The sequence below is a fragment of the Equus quagga genome, chromosome 7, assembly GCF_021613505.1.
Source record: "Equus quagga isolate Etosha38 chromosome 7, UCLA_HA_Equagga_1.0, whole genome shotgun sequence".
NCBI classification, from domain to species: Eukaryota; Metazoa; Chordata; class Mammalia; order Perissodactyla; family Equidae; genus Equus; species Equus quagga.
Window position 1 is genome coordinate 127,788,547 of NC_060273.1, and position 18,474 is coordinate 127,807,020.

Consider the following 18,474-nt stretch of genomic DNA (forward strand, 5'->3'; position numbering starts at 1 on the left):
ACTTTTTAAAATTCAACTAGTGTTTAAGCTCTTCAGTTTTTATTATATTGGATCTGTAATTTTTCAGTTTCTACAGAGAATTTGCAGTAATTTGTAAAATCAGGAAAAAGGTAAAACAGAATAGTTAAAAATATAGTGTTGAAAAAAAGGAGCGCACAGATACACCAGACACCTGAGATGAGATCGTTAGCTGAGTGGAAGACAGACATGGCTGAGTTTCTTGGCAAATGAGCAAGAAGTGTGTTGCGCTGTAGTCTTGTTTGGGTGTAACAGCAGAAGACAAGTGTTTTCCTAGCACTGTCATATGAGATACTGAGTAATATAGGGATCCAATGGGAGTTTCTTTTATCAATCTGTTAAAAGATTCAAGGGAGAACTTTAAATCTTAATTCAGTGAAGGCTTTCTTCTAGGAAATTGAGATAACAGAAATTTGTTTTCTGACTATATCACTAATATGGGGGGGTGGAGCTTTAGTCTTAGAGAATTTAGAATAGTTGACAGTTTCCTTAAATACTTTTGATATTTCTGCCAAAGTATCTTAATGGTAGAAAAGAGTACATGCACTTAGGATACTGGGAATAGGAAGGCGTCAATTTTTTTTAAAGTGTCATGGCTTATCTTATAAATTCATATAAACTTTGCATTCTTCTCCATAGTTTAGATGAATCCATTATCACTAGAGCTGTAATGTTTTAAACTGTCATTCACTTTTTTTAAAAAATAAGACATATATTTAGTAAAGTGCACAAATCTACAGCTCAATGAATGTTTACATATGGATTTATTTGTGATATCACCAAGATAACATTCTACTAGCTGTGTGTGTTTTTTTCTTTTTTTGTTTTGGTGAGGAAGATTGGCGCTGAGCTAACACCAGTTGCCAGTCTGCCTCTTTTTGCTTGAGGAAGAGTGGCCCTGAGCCGACATCTGTGCCTATCTTCTTCTATGTTTTGTATGTGGGATGTTGCCACAGCATGGTTTGAGGAGTAGTGTAGGTCAATTCCCGGGATCCGAACCTGTAAACCCTGCACTGTGGAGTGGAGCACAATGAACTTAACCACTACGTCACCGGGCCAGCCCCCCACTAGCTGTGTTTTTCAAAGCAAGCAAATACATTGCATTAAAATTGTTTACTTAAACATTTTTTCTTATTATAAATATAATACATGTTCACATATTAAAAAATTGAGATAAGAAAAAATAAGTCACTTGTAATCCCACTCTAAATATCTTGGTACATTATCATTCATTAATTTATTAAGTATTTTCCAAGTTCCTAGTATGTGCCAGGTATTTGAGTTGCTGGGGACACAGCAATGATTAAAAAAGACAAAATCCTTGCCCTTAAGGGGGTAACACTTTAGCCGGGGGAGAGGGACAGTAAATGAGAAAATACATTGTATGTCAAATGGAGATAAGCGCCATGGGGAAGTGTAAGAGAGGATTAGGGAGTCCTGGGAGAGGAGAGGAAGGGGCTACAGTTTTTATAGAGAATAACCAGAAACTGCCTCACTGAGAAGGTAACATTTGAGCAGACTAGTGGGGGAGGCAAAGGAAGACGCTAGACAGATCTGAGGGGGAAGTACCTCAGGCGAAGGCCCTGAGGTGGGGGGTGCCTGGCATGTTTGAGAAACCTCAGGAGGGCCAGTGTGGGTGGAGAGGGTGAGTGGCGCATGGGGCTGGAGAGGGAGCAGAGGCCGCATCCTGTAGTGGTTCTTCCTCCTGGCTGCACGTGACAGTCGCCCTGTACGCTGGGCTGCCCAGCCGGATCACTGGTTCTAGGGGTGGAGGCTGGCCGTGTCTAATGCAGCCAGGGCCAAGAAACACCAGTAGAAAACCTTTAGACCATTTTAAGGACTTGAGTTTTTACTATGAATGAGATGGGAAGCCATTGGAGGGTTTCGAGGAATGACCTACCTGATTTAGGTTTTATTACTTGAAAACTCTGTATTATGAAATTTTTCAGACAGAAAAAAAAAAATACTCTTTTTTACCACCATCAGTCCACCCACCTCAGTGCCATCTACGCTGGCCTTACTTGCTTCGTCTTGACCTTTCCCCCGCTTTTTGTCCTGGAATATTTTAATGCTAGGTTGAGTATTTAGAAGGATCACTCGGGTTTCTGTGTTGAGAGAACGGGCGGCAGAACAAGGGCTGAATATAAGTATATCCACCATGTATTTTTTTCTAGACACATAGATACATTTTTTTAAACAAAAAAAATTATACTGTATTCACTGTTTTAGAAACTATTTTCATTTACTATATTGGACGTCTTATGTCACTGAATATTCTACATCTTTGTTTTTTAATGGCTACATAGGATTCCACTATATGGATGTACCATAATTTATTTGATCTTACATTATTGGACATTTTAATTTAGAACCTTCGGTTGTCATAAACAGTGTGGTGATACATCCCTGTTGCTAAATCTCTGTGTATACCCGTAATTATTTCCTTAAGTAAGTTCCTAGAATAGAGTTGCTACGTCAGAGGATATGCACAAAAATGTAAAGACTTTTGTTATGTCTGTTAAAGTGTTTTCTAGAAAGACTTTACTAATTTGTACTCCCACCAGCTGCTTCTGAAAATGTAAGGTTTCTCAAAACATTGAATTTTTTCATTAAAAAAACAAGTTTCTTATTTTGACAGGTGAAAAAATGATAACTCATGGTTTTAATTTGCAGTTCTTTGATTTCTAGTAAGGTGGATTCCATTCCATTTGCATTTTTTAAAATATGCTTATATTACTTGCTAGCTCTGTGGCTTTGGGTGAGTCACTTAGGACCTGTGTTTTGTGCCGTGAAGTGGGTGTGGTATGCCTGCTTCACGGGGTTTTCATAAACGTTGATAAAAGCATTTTGTATGCCCAGGTTTTTAAACTTTTTGACCACGATCCAAGTAAAAAGTGTACCTTACCTTGTGACAAGCATTTTTAAGTATGTAGCCAAAAGTTTCATGGAACAATACATATACCCTTACCAAGTGTGTTGCACTCTGATATTTTACATTTTCATTCATTTTTTAAAATGCCCTTTGTTCACCGTTAAATTGACCATGACCCTCTGGGTTGGGACCCAGTGTTTGAGAAGCACTGCTGAGCTGTGGAGTGCTGTCTTGTTGGGTGCTCTTGTATCTGCAGTGACCCCCTCGTCTAGGTGCCTCAGAGGCCAGTCTCCCTCTGCCTCTGCTGAGATTCAACTCGCAGAAAAGCTGAGTAAGGAAAATGCCCCAAACCTAGCTTATTGTATTCCTGTATCAAATTTTTGGTCAGTGAGAAATGTTAAATACCTTCACAGGTACTCACAGTCAGAAAATGTATTTGTTTGGGCTTCTATGATACCATAAGGACTGAATTATTAACAGCGCTGTTGTGAACGTGTTGTGAAGTAGATCTGATACATTTGAACAAACTCACCACAACATTCTAGAGATTGTATTTGCAAAACTCCAAGCTGGGACACAGCATCTGACAAAGAGTTTTGTTTACAATTTTTGTTACCTGAAAAGTTGACAAAAATGGAAGACATGAATCACATTTAGTTATGTTTAATACAGCCCTTTTTGAATAGAAAGAATAAGATAATATGAAAGCTAGATAATCCTGAGAAACTGAGAGTGTGGCTACTATGCATAAAATACCAGGTGCTATTCATTGGTAGATTTATAGCTAAACTACTTGAGGACCACTCAGAAAGGAGTTAGCCAGATGTAATTATTAGTTATGACTAGAAGAAATTTGATCAGATGAAAGGGAGAATCATTTCCAAGTCTGAGGGATGTTGAAATGAAAATTGGATAGAGAAACAGAGTCGGAATGGAGTGGTGGTGGTTACTAGTTGAAAAACACCCAGGAGTTTAACCTGTTTGACAGTAGAAGTCTGTTACTTTTGACCTCTAGTTTAACATTAACTGTTCTATTTAAATTGCTTTTTGATGCTAAGTCAGGGAAATTTTAAGGAACTCTAAGTTAAAAGTTTGACTAATAAGCATTTGCCACTCTTTCACTCACCCCTCTGCAAAGGAAAAATTTTGAGGAATGTCAGAAACAATTTATAAAAATAAAAATTTATAAAAATAACTAAATTTTGTACCAAAGAACCGTAATTTACCTTGAAAAAGAACAGAATATATATGCTATATCTTTACTATATTGATTTTTAAGCATTAAATGTCGTCAGATTTAGAAAAATAAGCAGCTCTACCTTTTGCTACTTGTGTGTTGACCTTAGTTAAGTTTAAACATGTGATTAGAATTGTGTATATGAGATGTTCCGACGCGTATGGTTTGAGTGCTGAATTTTGGATTCTAGTCTTTTCACTCTCTGGAGCCAAAATAAGATTTTAAGCAAGCTCAGGAATAAGTGTAGAAATCTGTTGGGCTCAAATGGCTCAGAAATACATCAAGAGCTTCTCAACTTCACTAGTAATCAGGGATATGCAAATTAAAGCAACAATGAAATGCTATTTCATGCCCATCAAGTTGGCACAAATTAAAGATGTTTCTTGGACATTACCAAATATTGGGAGGAAAATATATAAGACTATTAAGAGTATAAATTGCTATGTGTGCTATGAAGAACAATTTCCATTTGAAATACAATGTGAACAACGTATGTAATTTTACTTTTAAAGTATTAAAAAGGTGAAATCAATTTTAATATAGTTTGACATAATATATCTAAAACCTTATCTTTTTAACATGTGATTAATATAAAAATTATTGAGATATTTTACATTCTCTTTTCATACTAAGTCTTTGGAATCCATTATATATTTTATACTTAGAGCATATCTCAGTTTGGATGCTAAAATTTTTATTGGAAATACTTGATCTGAATTTAAACTTCATAAAATTTACAGTTGAAATAGTAGACTCACATACCCAGGTTGTTCCATACATGCTTAAAAGTATTTCAATAACTGACTTGAGTATCGAATAACATTTGAACTAATTCACTTTCTCAGTTGCACTGGCCTTATTTCAGATGCTCAGTAGTCATGACCTAGCAGCAACCGTATCGGATTTTGCAGTTCTAGTTATAGCAAGGACTTGTGCACAGCAGTTAAAATACATGATTACATATGTATAAAATAAAATGTAGCTGATTATTCAAATTTCACAGTGTCTATAAGAATTCTAGAGAAATGATGTGGGATTTTATTGTCTATTTTGAGAAGCTTAAAATATTCGGAATAATATGAGGCATAATATAACATCCATGCAACCACTATTCAGATGTAGCAAATGTTAACATTTTGCCAGAGTACCTTCAGATTTTTCTCTTCAATCTTTGATTTATTTTTAAAAATGTTTACTTGTTCAGATGCTACATGGATTGAGTATCTACTTGATTAGTTTGTACCAGGTGAGAAGGAAAAGAGTACCTAAGGGTATTATTGTTCCTTGAAGTATTATTGATATTAGAACTTAAATAATCTTTTAACATTTAATTTATTTTAAAAGTTTTTAGGAACTGGATGTCTACTAGAAAATTACTTATTTTAGATTTTTAACAAAGCACCACCTATATTAACAAAAATTAAATTCTCATTAACAAGCGGCTATTTTCCTTAGATTTCCATAGTGTATATTGCCAGTTCTCAGAATTTGGCTTTATTTAGTGGAAATCATATGGGAAGAGAAGAATGTTTAATGTCTAATATAGTTGAAAATACGATACTAATTTTAAATGTAATTGAGTTAACAGACATACCTCTGGATATATTTTAAAACACCTAGTGTTTTATCCGAAATGGGTAAGATGTTAAATGGGGAGGAGAGGCAGAGATGATGTCACTTGGCAGTTATTTAATAAATAGGAAGCCGGGTTCTTTGGGCATTGAAGAAGTTGCTCTAATATATACACTGAGTCCGTTTGCTTGCTCTTTACTATAAATTTTGGCATATCTTTTGTTCTTTAAAAATAGCTACTGATTAAAGTGCCTGAGGTAAATAAGTATTGTAATCTCTTTTAATAACTAGTGCTGTGGCCTAATGAAAAGACTGAGATGGATAAAAACTACTCTTAAAGTGAAGGATGATATATAAGGAATATAAAACAGTGTTGTTATTGTGTAAGGATAGTTTTATAATTTAATAATCTTAAATTCTGAATAGAAAATTTTATTTGATTATATTTTATTCAGATATGCAAATTAAATAAAATACTTGATGTTATCAAAGTATTTCTGATGCTCTATTACTATGAGGCAGACAATGATTTTCTTTTTTTTTTTTTTTTAAAGATTGGCACCTGAGCTAACATCTGTTGCCAATCTTTTTTTTTCCTTCTTCTTCTCCCCAAAGCCCCCCAGTACATAGTTGTATTCTAGTTGTAGGTCCTTCTGGCTCAGCTTTGTGGGACACCACCTCAGCATGGCTTGATGAGTGGTGCTAGGTCTGTGCCCAGGATCCAAACCGGCAAAACCCTGGGCCGCCAAAGCAGAGCACGCGAACTTGACCACTTGGCCACGGGCTGGCTCCGACAATGATTTTCCAAAAACATCCTTCAATTGAATGTACAATTAACCAATTAAAAGTCCAAGGGATTCAGATCACACCGTTTAAAAAAATCCTACCAGAAAAGACGTTTCGTAGTTGTTGATGTCATATTTTAAGTCTGTATACCTCTTTGTAGCAATGTCACTTTACAATTTTGTATTTGCTGTACAGTAACTTGGAAGTTTTAAAAAGCCTGCTGTGTTTTTGGTTCATCACCAGAGGGAAGTCTTACAGTATGACTCTGTGTTGGAGAGCCATTAGTAGAGTCATCTACTTTCCTCAACTTAAGCATGTCTTTTAAAAAAAGAACATTCTAAGTGTATAGGCAATCAGCTGTTACACACATGACGTGGTATTGGGAATACATAGTTGGTAATATACAGTCATACTCTTTGAGCAGCATCAAACCAGCTCTTACAGTCAATAAAATTTTTCTTACAAGCGTATGCACGGCGGGGGAGCAGGGTGGAGTTAAACCGGTGCCCTGATACTCCAGTGGAATTACAATTTGTGTTATTAACTGTACAGGACAGTGCTTTAGAGGAAATTCCAGTGCTTGAACTCCAGCTTTTCTGAAGACATGCTGTGCCACCTCGATGGCGTTGAAACTGAATTCTTCAGGCATTCGATCTGAAGTTGAATGGTCATTAGTGTCTATCCACTCCTTGTCTTATCCTTGCCTGTGGCCTTTTGGCCTTAACAAGGATTGTCCAGCTTCTCTTGCCACTTCAAACTCTAAAAACTAAGCTGAAGGTAGCATGTGTTTGTCTTACTTGCTGTGTATTTACTTCTAATGCAGGAGGATGTTTTCACCGGGAAGTGGACAGGCCTTCAGCGCTTCTTGTCCTGCAGTTAGGTGTGTTTGGATTTCTGCTCCTCTCCTACTTTCCCTTTATTCCTCTGTGTGAATATAGGAACACTTTCGTACCACGGACTGTTAAGTCAGTTGAATTCCAAGCTATTAAAACTTGTGCTTATTCTGTGGTACTTTGGCCATCTTCAGAAGTGGCCCCTAAAGCATCCTTTTCTCAGTGTTAATTGTGATATAAGTGTGGTTTTCTCCACCATGCCATTTAGAAAAATCTTTCAGTACTGTACAAGGTTAAAAAATTAAATAGTACTTAAAATGTTATAAAGACAAGTACTAGTTCCCTGTTTCATCTCTTCCTTCATCTAGCCCCGTCCCCAGAGGCAACTGATTTTAAAAATTCCAATTTTTGTTCCTCTTCATGGTTGCCTCCATATCTCATAATATGCTATTATTATGCTATTTCTTGATTAAAAGCTTTGATATTAAATCTTCATAGCAGAAAGTCAATTGATAGTGAAGTTTCGCCACTTTCACATTTCTTCCTTCCACCCGTCTCAGTGCAGTTAGTCTTATAAATTTTTCTATTGATTAACTCTACAATTTTAAATGAGGCCCTAAAAATCTAATTGTGTATACTGGGGGATTGCATTATAAAGTTGATGAATGACCAGTGTGTAGCTAGCCAGCCAGGAGTTCTGGAAGACCAGCAATCACATTTTATTGGGAGACCTGTTACTGCAGAGTTTTTTTTATATGTAAATCTCTTTTACTTATCATTTGTGTAATTTTTAAAATGACGACTGCCTGGAACAATTAGGAAACTTGTTTTCTCACGTAAGAAGCCTGGAGGCTGAGTCATTGATTGAATGACATAATCAAGGAACCAGATTCTGTCTTTTCATCTGCTATTCTTAGCAAACAATGTTGGCTTTGTTCTCAGGTTAGCTGCCCTCACTACTAAGATGACTTCTTCAGATCCTGGTGTCACTGCAAATACATTATTTAAGAGAACATCTCCTCTTATGTGTGTCTACCTTTGTGAGTATACCCAGAAGCTTCCAGCAAATTTTCCCTGGTTATCTCATTGACCAGAATTGCTTCAGAGGTCCATTCCTAAACTGACTTTTGGCAAGGAGCATGGGTTTGCCACAGTTGTCTTAGTGAAGCTCCCAGTCGTGTGGAGGAGGGTAGAGTGCCAGAGCAATACCTGAGGTGTGTTAGGAAGGAGCAAAGAGGAATAGTTGGTGGATAATCAGCCACTGATTTCTGTTAACAGTGTCAGACTCTCAGTGGAAAGTATCATCTACCTTGGTTCTTACACTTGTGCCAGGCTACTTTCTTTTGAGAAATTAAGTAGAAAGTCAGAGAATTATTTGAAACCATAGCCTTCTTTATATCCCCTTTGCTGCAGTATCTAATTGTACTTATATTTCTGAAAAGGGTGTTTGTAAGCTCGGCATTGAAAGAAGACTAGGACATGTATAATTTCTCTTCCTTCCCTTGAGCTTGGTTAGATTTATTGGACCCATACCTTTGCACTTCATTGGAACAAAAATGTATTGAGTATTCACATAATGTTTGCAAAAATATAGACTTCAGTAGTAATTTTTAAAAAAGCATTATCATTGACTTTTTTTTTTAAAGATTTTATTTTTTTCCTTTTTTCTCCCCAAAGCCCCCTGGTACATAGTTGCACATTCTTCATTGTGGGTCCTTCTAGTTGTGGCATGTGGGACGCTGCCCCAGCTGGCTTGATGAGCAGTGCCACGCCCACGCCCAGGATTCGAACCAACGAAACACTGGGCCGCCTGCAGTAGAGTGCATGAACTTAACCACTCGGCCACGGGGCCAGCCTCTCATTGATTTTTTTTAAATTAAAGCTATCCAAACGACAAATTTTAACTTTGTGCTTTTTTTCTGGATCTAGAACTTACATATCTCTTGGCAAATAGTCTTTGTTTTGCTTTAGTTTTTCATGATCCCATTTCTTTCTTATTATACAGATGGCTCAGAGTTAAATATAGTAATCCTTTGTCAACTCTAATGAGTGAATAAACCTTATTTTTTTTATTATTTTTCAAGTAATTTTATTGAGATCATAATGGTTTATAACATTGTATAATTTTGGGTGTATTATTATTTATCAGTTTCTGAATACACTTCATCATGCTCACCCCCAGTAGTCTAATTTTTGTCCATCACCATACATGTGTGTTCCTTTCTCCCTTTCGCCCACCCCCAATCCCCTTCCCTTCTGGTAACCACTAAACTGTCCTCTTTGTCCATGTGTTTGTTATCTTCCACATATGAGTGAAATCATGCAGTGTTTGTCTTTCTCTGTCTGGCTTATTACGCTTAACATCATACCCTCAAGGGCCATTCATGTTGTTGCAAATGAGACGATTTTGTCTTTTTTTAATGACTGAGTAGTCTTCCATTGTATGTGTATATATATATACACACCACATCATCTTTATCCATTCATCTGTAGATGGACACTTGGGTTGCTTCCATCTCTTGGCTCTTTTGAATAATGCTGCAGTGAACATAGGGTTGCATAAATCTCTTTGGATCATTGATTTCAAGTTCTTTGGATAAATACCCAGTAGTGGGACAGCTGGATTGTATAAACCTTATTTTTAAAACAAAATTTTGATCTTACATTTTTCTCGGGATTGTCTTATACTTACATTCTTCCATTTTCCACATTCATATTAAGTCTTAGAGTCCATCACTGTATGTAGTACTTTCATAGAGTTTTAGCCCAAGATGAAGAACTTCAGAATTATTCTTATACTGGCTTCCTAGAATTATTTTATGAACCAACTGGAAAATACTCCAGTGAGCTTTTCTTATATCACTAAGGTCATTGTCATTGTCCTGATTATTGATGTAAGAAATTACAAGGTTGATGATTTTCTAAGATTAAAATGTGTGTATGTATGTGTATCTGTTTTATTTCTCTAAGCTAGTTTAAAGCATTTCATGCCAAAATTTATTTGCTTTTAAAGTTGATTTGTAGATTAATGTTTAATTTTTTACAAGAGTTACTTTGAGTATTGTTAACGAATATCTATTTAAGAAATGATACTCTACTCATTACCAAATAAGGTCTCAATTTTGTATTTTGTCTTTTATATATACTTTCTAATGGCAATTAATGTCAATAAAAGTGGTAGAATATCCAGGTCAGCTTTTGGTGAGATACATTACCTCAAAATTTGTCTTTTGATTCTCATGTTGTAGATATAAGTGTAAGTTACATGAAAAAGAATTCTGGGGTCAAATAATTTTGCTGCATGCTGGGTTATGTAGGGTTAAATGGGTTTAACTGCAGGACTTCTCAGAACTTTTAGTATAGTGATGTACATTACAAATATTTCAGAATGGAACATAACATAGTGTTTGCAGAACTTATTTAAACGTGGAACACTCATTTCTAGGACTGTTGTTCCACAGAACATACTTTGGGAAATGCTGGTATTTGATGCAGTCAGAATTTGTGTGAATTGTTGTAAAGGCAGTGTATCTAACCTTTATTTATGAGTACTGTCCAGTTTATTTGAAAAGTATTAACTTTAACACTCGGAGCAATCAGTTTCAAATGCTTTACAGGTCCTTTTAAGACGTAAGAGCTTTAAGATTTCAGTATAGCGTCTCTATTGCTTCTTCTACAGCTTTTCTCCAAAATGAATTTATCCACGTGCTTAGTGTTGAAATGTGTCTTAAACAGACTAGTGATAAGATCTCTTGATGATCCCCAAAACTTTTCACTCCAGCCTGGTTTTCTCTGCTGAGCACCGAGACTAATATTTTTCAGTTCTTCTCCTGACAGTTTTACATGCAAACCCTTGTAGGCATCTGAACTCGGTCAAAACTGAACTCAGCTTCTCCCTGTTCATCCCCTAATCCCGGACTTGACTTCTGTTTCCTGTCCTGGCTAATGGCTCTGTCTTCTTTTCAGTCACACAAACCAGAAACCCAGGAGACTCAGATTCCTCCTCCATCTCCTATGTCAGGGTTTGTCAGCCTTGGCACTATTGACGTTATTGGCTGGATAATTCTTTGTTGTAGGGGACTGTCCTGTGCATTGTACATGTTTAGCGACATCCCTGGCTTCTACCCACTGGATGCTGATAGCAATCTCCCTCAGTTGTGACACCAAAAATGTCTCCAGACAGTGTGAAATGTCCCCTGGGGGACAAATCTCCCTTGTTTGAGAACCACTGCTCTACATCCAGTCTGTTACTTAATCTTATTGATTCTATTTCTAAATTTACCTTTAATTGCTATTCATGTCTTTATCCCACTCCCTAACCTCCTATCCTCTTGCTTTTTTAGTACTTGGGATTCTTTCATAAGGTTCTGACTAGCCTCCTTATGTCCAATGTTGTTTTCCCTCCGACTCACCCCCTTTGGTGCTGCTAAATTTCTCATTCTAAAGTGCAGGGCTGTTCCCTATTTACCTTTCTCGGTAGCTTCCATAAGGGACCTTCATGAACTGGCTTCTCTCTTTATCTCTGGCTTCATTTTCAAAGGCACTCATGTTCGCTGCACAAGCCAGTATACTCTGCCCTCTTCCCACTGTGCATACTTTGTTTCAGACTCTCCATAGGCATCAATTTCTCCCTGGTAGCCCTCGTCACTTATTTTAGAGACTCTATCATGGTAAAAAGCATTTTATTTTTTAAAATTTCTGTCTTCCCTCACCAAATTGAGCTTTTCAAGGGCAGGGACCATTTCTCTCTCTGTTTATGGCATGTAGTAGATGTTTGATAAAAGTTTGAATCATTTATTTGTGTGCCCTGATAGATGTAGTAACATCCTCATTACTTCTAGGAATTCTCTTCCCTGTATCAGCAGTGAATTTGTCTCCTGCTCTTTATCATCCAGACTGTGATGGGTAGCTTTTGACCACAGAAATCTTGAACTATAACTTTCTTTAAGAAATCAGCTGTGAGCTATTCAAAAGAGAATCAAAGAAAGCAGTGTATTTGGTTGATATCAAATATTATTTGCTTGTAAAATAGCTAGTTTACCCTAAATATTTTTATTCAGAAGGGAATTAAATTGTGTGGGTTAATTGTGCAGATTAATTAAATTGTGTGAATTAATATGATGTGGAAAGTATTTACTGGAAGCAAAATATTGCATTTCCATTGCATAAAGATTTGATGATTGGTCATATAAGGCTTGCAAAAGCAATATCATTGTCTTAACTATGTTAGTTTTTTTGAGAATGCATTTATTAGAACACATTCCTATAATTACCAGCCTACACTATGTAGAAATGTACCCTTTGAAATGAAGAAACATTATCAAGTCAGTGAAGACCAGAGTGTCCCACTTCCCTTCCTTACATGCCTTAATAAATAGGATTTTGTGTGAATGGATTTCCCTGTGAATTAGAACTAGTCACAGTCAGTCTGACCAAGTACACTTATACCTAGAACCGTAATTAAAAGGTGAAAAAAGAAAAGTAGAGGTTACAGGGCTTTTGGATAACTCAAATGTAACACCTGAAAATCAACTATTGAGGATGGGGAAAGAGGGAATGATGGTAAGACCTACTGCTGATTCAGAAGAGTTCTCCATCCTGGTACGATGCCTTGCCACATCGTTAATAATTATTTATGGAATGAATCCATATATAATGGCAGTTAAGCCAGAAGTGATGATGTTCTGCTTCACCTTTTGGGGAGTGGCATTAAAATGTATCATTTCCTTTCAGAAGAGATTCTTTAATAAGAAAAACTGTTATGGAGGTTCCAGAAATAAAACTCAGAAGAGCCAGATTACCTACAGAGAAGGTCCCTCTTTTTCACACCAGCTCTCGAAGGGCTGAAGTAGATCGTGGAAGACACATGTGACACCCAGCCCATTATTATTAACCCGAAGAGCCATTTTGCCAAAGACCAAGATTTGCCTTGCCTGTTTTCTCTTTTCTCTCTTTTCCATTCTGTTGTTTCCTTTCTTTAAATTTAAAATTTTTTTAAAAAGTAACTTCTTTAAAAAATTTAGGGGCTTGCCCCAGGGGCACAGTGGTTAAGTTCATACATTCTGCTTCAGAGGACCGGGGTTTGCTGGTTCCAATCCTGAGTGCGGACCTATGCACTGCTTGTCAAGTCATGCTGTGGCAGGCATCCTACATAAAAGTAGAGGAAGATGGGCATGGATGTTAGCTCAGGGCCTGTCTTCCTCAGCAAAAAGAGGAGGATTGGCAGCAGATGTTAGCTCAGGGCTAATCTCCCTCAAAAATAAATAGATAAATTTTTTTAAAAAATTAAAGTTTATTTAATTTTAACACTTCATAATACTGGTCAAAATTATTTTTAAGGTCATAAGCTGCTTTAGGAAAGAAAGGTGCTTCTATTACATACACATTGTCTCATGCCTGTTTTTTTCAGACTGAAAAAAAAATCTGTAATGGTATTTTGAATATATATTTTTGAATAGTTTTGGTTCTTGAAATTGTAATTTTTAAAAGCTCTGTTGTGTATCTTTAAGGCCCTACTTGATCTAAGTAAAAGATACTGTGGTGATGAGCTACTTTGTTTTCCATATGCTTTTCAATATAGTAAAGATCATATTGAATGCAAACCTTCCCAGTAAATTATTTACCTGTTACCAGAATAATGTAGTTTTAAGTGGGTGAAAACTTTTAACCTAGGGAGGGTCAAATATAAGATACTTGTATTTTAACGGAGTATAGTCGCTTCTCATTATTCACAGTAGTTATGTTCTATGAAGGCTCCACGAACGCTAAGTTAGTGAATATGGAACCATTGCTCTCAGAGGGGAAATACAGGGTTAGGTTCCTGTGAGCCTCTGGTGACAACTTTTTCGTCAACTGATCAATACATAACCTTGTTTTATGTGTGTTTCTGTTTAAAGACACCTTACTTAATATATATTGTTGATTCATTACCATTGAACTCCCAGCCAGCAGCACTGTACCTCATGCCTGAACAAAGCTTATATAACGTATATTTCCTCCATAAGGCACATCACAGCCTTCCTGGGTTTGGGAACAGACAGCACTTGCAGCACTATGCTTGGGGGCCATTTTAAACAGTGAAAGCACTGACAGAAAGCACAAAAATGTGAAATATGTGGTGCTAAATAGATTGCAAAAAGGACACTTGTTTATAGTATGAGAGCTGAAACAAGAAGACAGATTGTTGCCTTGTTCCACCTCAGATGGAAACATTCATGTCAGGTGACTCGCTTTTTTCCACTGCAAAAGACCGAGAAAGTACCTCAAGTATTAGTTTTGGGATTACAAATACATTTTATTGAGTAGGCAAATTCACAAATACAGACTCTGAATAATGAGGATTGACTGTAATTGTTTTAAAGAAGCTTCTGATTGGATGCTTAGAATATTCCAATTTAAAAGAAAGTTTCTCTGATTTTCAGGGATATGGGAGTTGTTGGTTAAGTGGAAGCATCCTCACAGTTTTCTTGTTCTGTTGTCTGGTGGAATAAAATTGGCTGCTTTCAGTCAGTCATTTTATTTTCTCCCCTTCAGGGAACAGCCCATCTTCAGCACTCGAGCTCATGTCTTCCAGATCGACCCCAACACAAAGAAGAACTGGGTGCCCACCAGCAAGCATGCAGTTACTGTGTCTTATTTCTATGACAGCACAAGAAATGTGTACAGGATAATCAGTTTAGATGGCTCAAAGGTAGGTTACATTCACTTCAAATAATCTTGTTGTTTTGCTTTAAACAGTATAGCATTTCAGTTTTATTCAGCAGATTTTTATCTTCATTAAAATATTTCTGTTTGAGTTTTTAAAATTTAACTTTTAAAAAAACAAAACTGATCATTCTTAGGATAGCAGCATTTTTTGTTCACTAAATTACTTGGATTAACCACTTTACTTATATGGAGTTACATACCAAAATATGCTGCAAATTTAAGGTCAGTCTATTTAATAAATATTCATTGCATATATGTTATATGTCAGGCACTACGCCAGGTGCTAGGAATGCAGTGGTAAACAGAACGGACACCGTTTCTGCTCTTTTGGAGCATACGGCCTAGTGAGGGACTAGAATTCTTTTCAGATCACTTGTATAGACTAGTAGGGAGTTCAAAATCCCTAAATCGTTTGAAGTCTGCCAAGTCAGTATTAATCTGACATCCCTTATTCTGAAGAAAAGCATATGGATAAGACCTAAGTTTTTATTTCTTAGGAGAGGTAGATAGTGTCAAGTTTAAGAGCATGAAGTGCCTGGGTTCACATCTCGGCTCTACCATCTACTAAGTTTTGGACTTTGGCAAATTACTTCTCTGAACCTCATTATTCTCACCTGAGGACTGGTAGTTGTAAGAATTAAAGGGGTTAATATCTGCACAGCACCTAGATCAGTACCTGATGGATAGGATAGCCTTCAAAGAGGGGAAATGCCATTTTTTAATCACTGAATTTTGAATAACACACCTGGATAAAGAAATACCAAACATCGGCTTGTGGATATGAAGTGTGTAGAAAGATGAAGGCTCCACTCTTCTCCTTCAAGCTTTCTCTTCTCCTTCAAGCTTTCTTGATGCCGTGAGGCCTTTCTGCTCCCAGAAATTTAGCAGTTCAGTGTAGGGGTTCAAGCACAGACGCTAGAGCTGGACCGTGAGGCTTGATTTTTGCCCTGCTCCTTCCAGCCATGTGACCTAGAGCAAGATATTTAATGTCCTCGTGCCTCAGTTTTCTCATCTGTAAAAAGGAACTAATAAAAATACCTACTACGTCATTACAACATGGAATCGATTTGAAGATTAAATAAATTAATTTAGACAAAAGCACTTGATAGTAATCACCATACAAACACTTACTGCTATTGTTATTATTATTAGGCTATTAATTATGTAGTGTCTAGTGGTTTGGGGAGAATAAAAGGTAATTTAATTTAATGCTCAGCCTTCAGTCTGTTCTGTCTGTGTGCTAATTCCTTACCTCCTTAACTGGATGATAGCACCCAGGGGCTGTGTGCACTTTGACTTTTACGTAAGTGACTAACGTGTTCATTTGAATAAATGAGCCTCTTTTCATTTTCACTTGGAGGATTTAAAGGACTTGGGAAATAATAGTAGTTAATTTCTATGAATTTATTTAATGAAGAATAATTTTTGTCATATTTTGTATCTTTAGTGAAATTAGCAGATATTAATTATTATAATCTCAGACTCTAGTTGGTTTATTTCTTTCCCCTGACTCGAACCTTCATTTCTCTATAATCTGTACTTCTCTCTTGGCCCAAACCACAGATGAGATGTAATTTTATTAGACAGGAGAATTAAATGGTGTATAAAAGTGAAGTTCAGCTGAAGAAGTCCCATGTCCCGTGTGATTATGTAATCCTCGTGTGTTCTTCCTTCTGAAGCAATATGAATTATTGCTTCTGGCATTTCCATTTTTGAGCATACTTTGCAGCTTGTAATTATTAGGCTTTCTTAAATAACTCTTGTGAAAAAATTTTTGTTTGTTTCTTTTAACAAAATCTACCCTCTGTAACAGAGTTATATTTTCTATTACATTTTCCATTTGCTAGTTACTTTTCTAAACTGATGCTGTTAACTACTGCAGCTCCCTGCAGGAGTAGTTGGTTTTTGGTAAGGAGTAGTGGATTATTTGATGTGGCTAAATCTGTGTTTTTCTCCTCCCCACCCCCACTTCTGTTTCTGCACTATATGATGAGCTGGAAAGGCCTTGGGTGCCCCTGACCAGAAAATGTCCATTTGTTCTCACTTATTGCCTTGACTGTGTGCATAAAGTTTGCTTGAAGGTTTTTTAGTCCTGCTGCAGCGATATCAGCATGGCTGGGTGCCAGGATCAGGGCGCTGTATATATGATCTGTAATGACACAGCATTTCTACCTCTTTTCCTTGAAAGGACAAGAATCCCAGGATTGGGAGACATATTTGTTCTAAAGAGCTAAAATTTTTCTTTTAAATAAATTCATAATAGCATTCTATTCAAAAAATTCTAATAAGTAATTTTTTTTAAGTGTAGGATCATCTGTGATTTTAAAGTTTTTCTTCAGTGATTAAAGAATCTCAAAGCAGATAATACAGAGGCAAAGAAGATTCAGAATGGGGATTAAAATGGAACTCTTAAACTTAAAGCAGAAGTTAATTTGAAATAGCTAAAATGGAAGGTCAGTGAGCAACAGCACATGGGTCAGTTTTCTTAGATGCCTGTAACCCATTGCTGCTTCACTTTTTGAGAGTAATTAGGATCACATGTAAAATGCCCTGCTCTCCTTGAAAACACTCAGATTCTAGCTCAGATGTACCCTCCTCAGGGACAGTCAAGGACGACCTGATCTAAAGGAGTGCCTGCTGGTCCTCGCCTTCTAGCCTTTCAGGCTCTGTCACATCCTGGCCTCGTGGTTTTCACGGCACTTAGATTGGTCAACTGTTTATTTATTTGTTCATTGGCTGACTCTTTTTGCTCTAAAATGTAATCCACAATTACATTGCCTCTTATTGTTGTATCTCAAGTTTCTAGAGTTGTGTTTGGCATTTAATAGGTACTCAATACAAAAAGTTGAATAAGTAAATGATTCTTTACTATTTCTTAATATATTATTTTCCATTTAGTCTTTCATTTGATGACAACCCTGCAGGTTAGAGCAGTTAGTTGTTAGCCTCATTTTACAGGATCTAAAATGACGTACTGGGAAAAGCAGCTTTTAAACTGAAGGGTAAGGAGATATATGAGTATGTAAATTTTGTCAGAGGTAAAAATGCTTAGTAGAGGATAAGAGCTCTCATATCACAACAGATAACACATCTGCTGTCTGTGTCACGAGTAAGCAAGCAACCACTCTCTCTTTTACTGTTTTCTTTAGTAGGACCAATGTCATTCGTTCATTATTATAATTTCATCACCACCTGGTTAGCTCATAAGTATTTACATTTAGACTGTTCACGTGGTAATCAGATTTACCTTGTTCTCAAAATGCTTAATTTTCATGCCATATTTAATAGTTCACCAGATAACTGCTTATGGATTTGATAACATTTATTTTTATTATTGTTGTAATCACTTTGTAATCTCAGTTTTGGAGTGCGTTAGATTACTTAACTAAAACTGACTCTACACTTTTACAATACCAGCAGAGAGAATGAACTTAATATGTTAGAATAAT

At 36.5% G+C, this 18,474-nt stretch overlaps 1 protein-coding gene across 3 annotated transcripts in view; it reads left to right on the forward strand.

Annotated features, from left to right (window-relative positions):
- HOMER1 (homer scaffold protein 1) overlaps positions 1–18,474 on the forward strand; it is a 118,736-nt gene that overhangs the window by 27,771 nt on the left and 72,491 nt on the right. For all 3 annotated transcript variants that reach the window (XM_046666720.1, XM_046666718.1, XM_046666719.1), the window contains one exon: positions 14,852–15,008. In XM_046666720.1, coding sequence (XP_046522676.1) covers positions 14,852–15,008 — 157 coding nt within the window. The remainder of the gene's footprint in view (positions 1–14,851; positions 15,009–18,474) is intronic.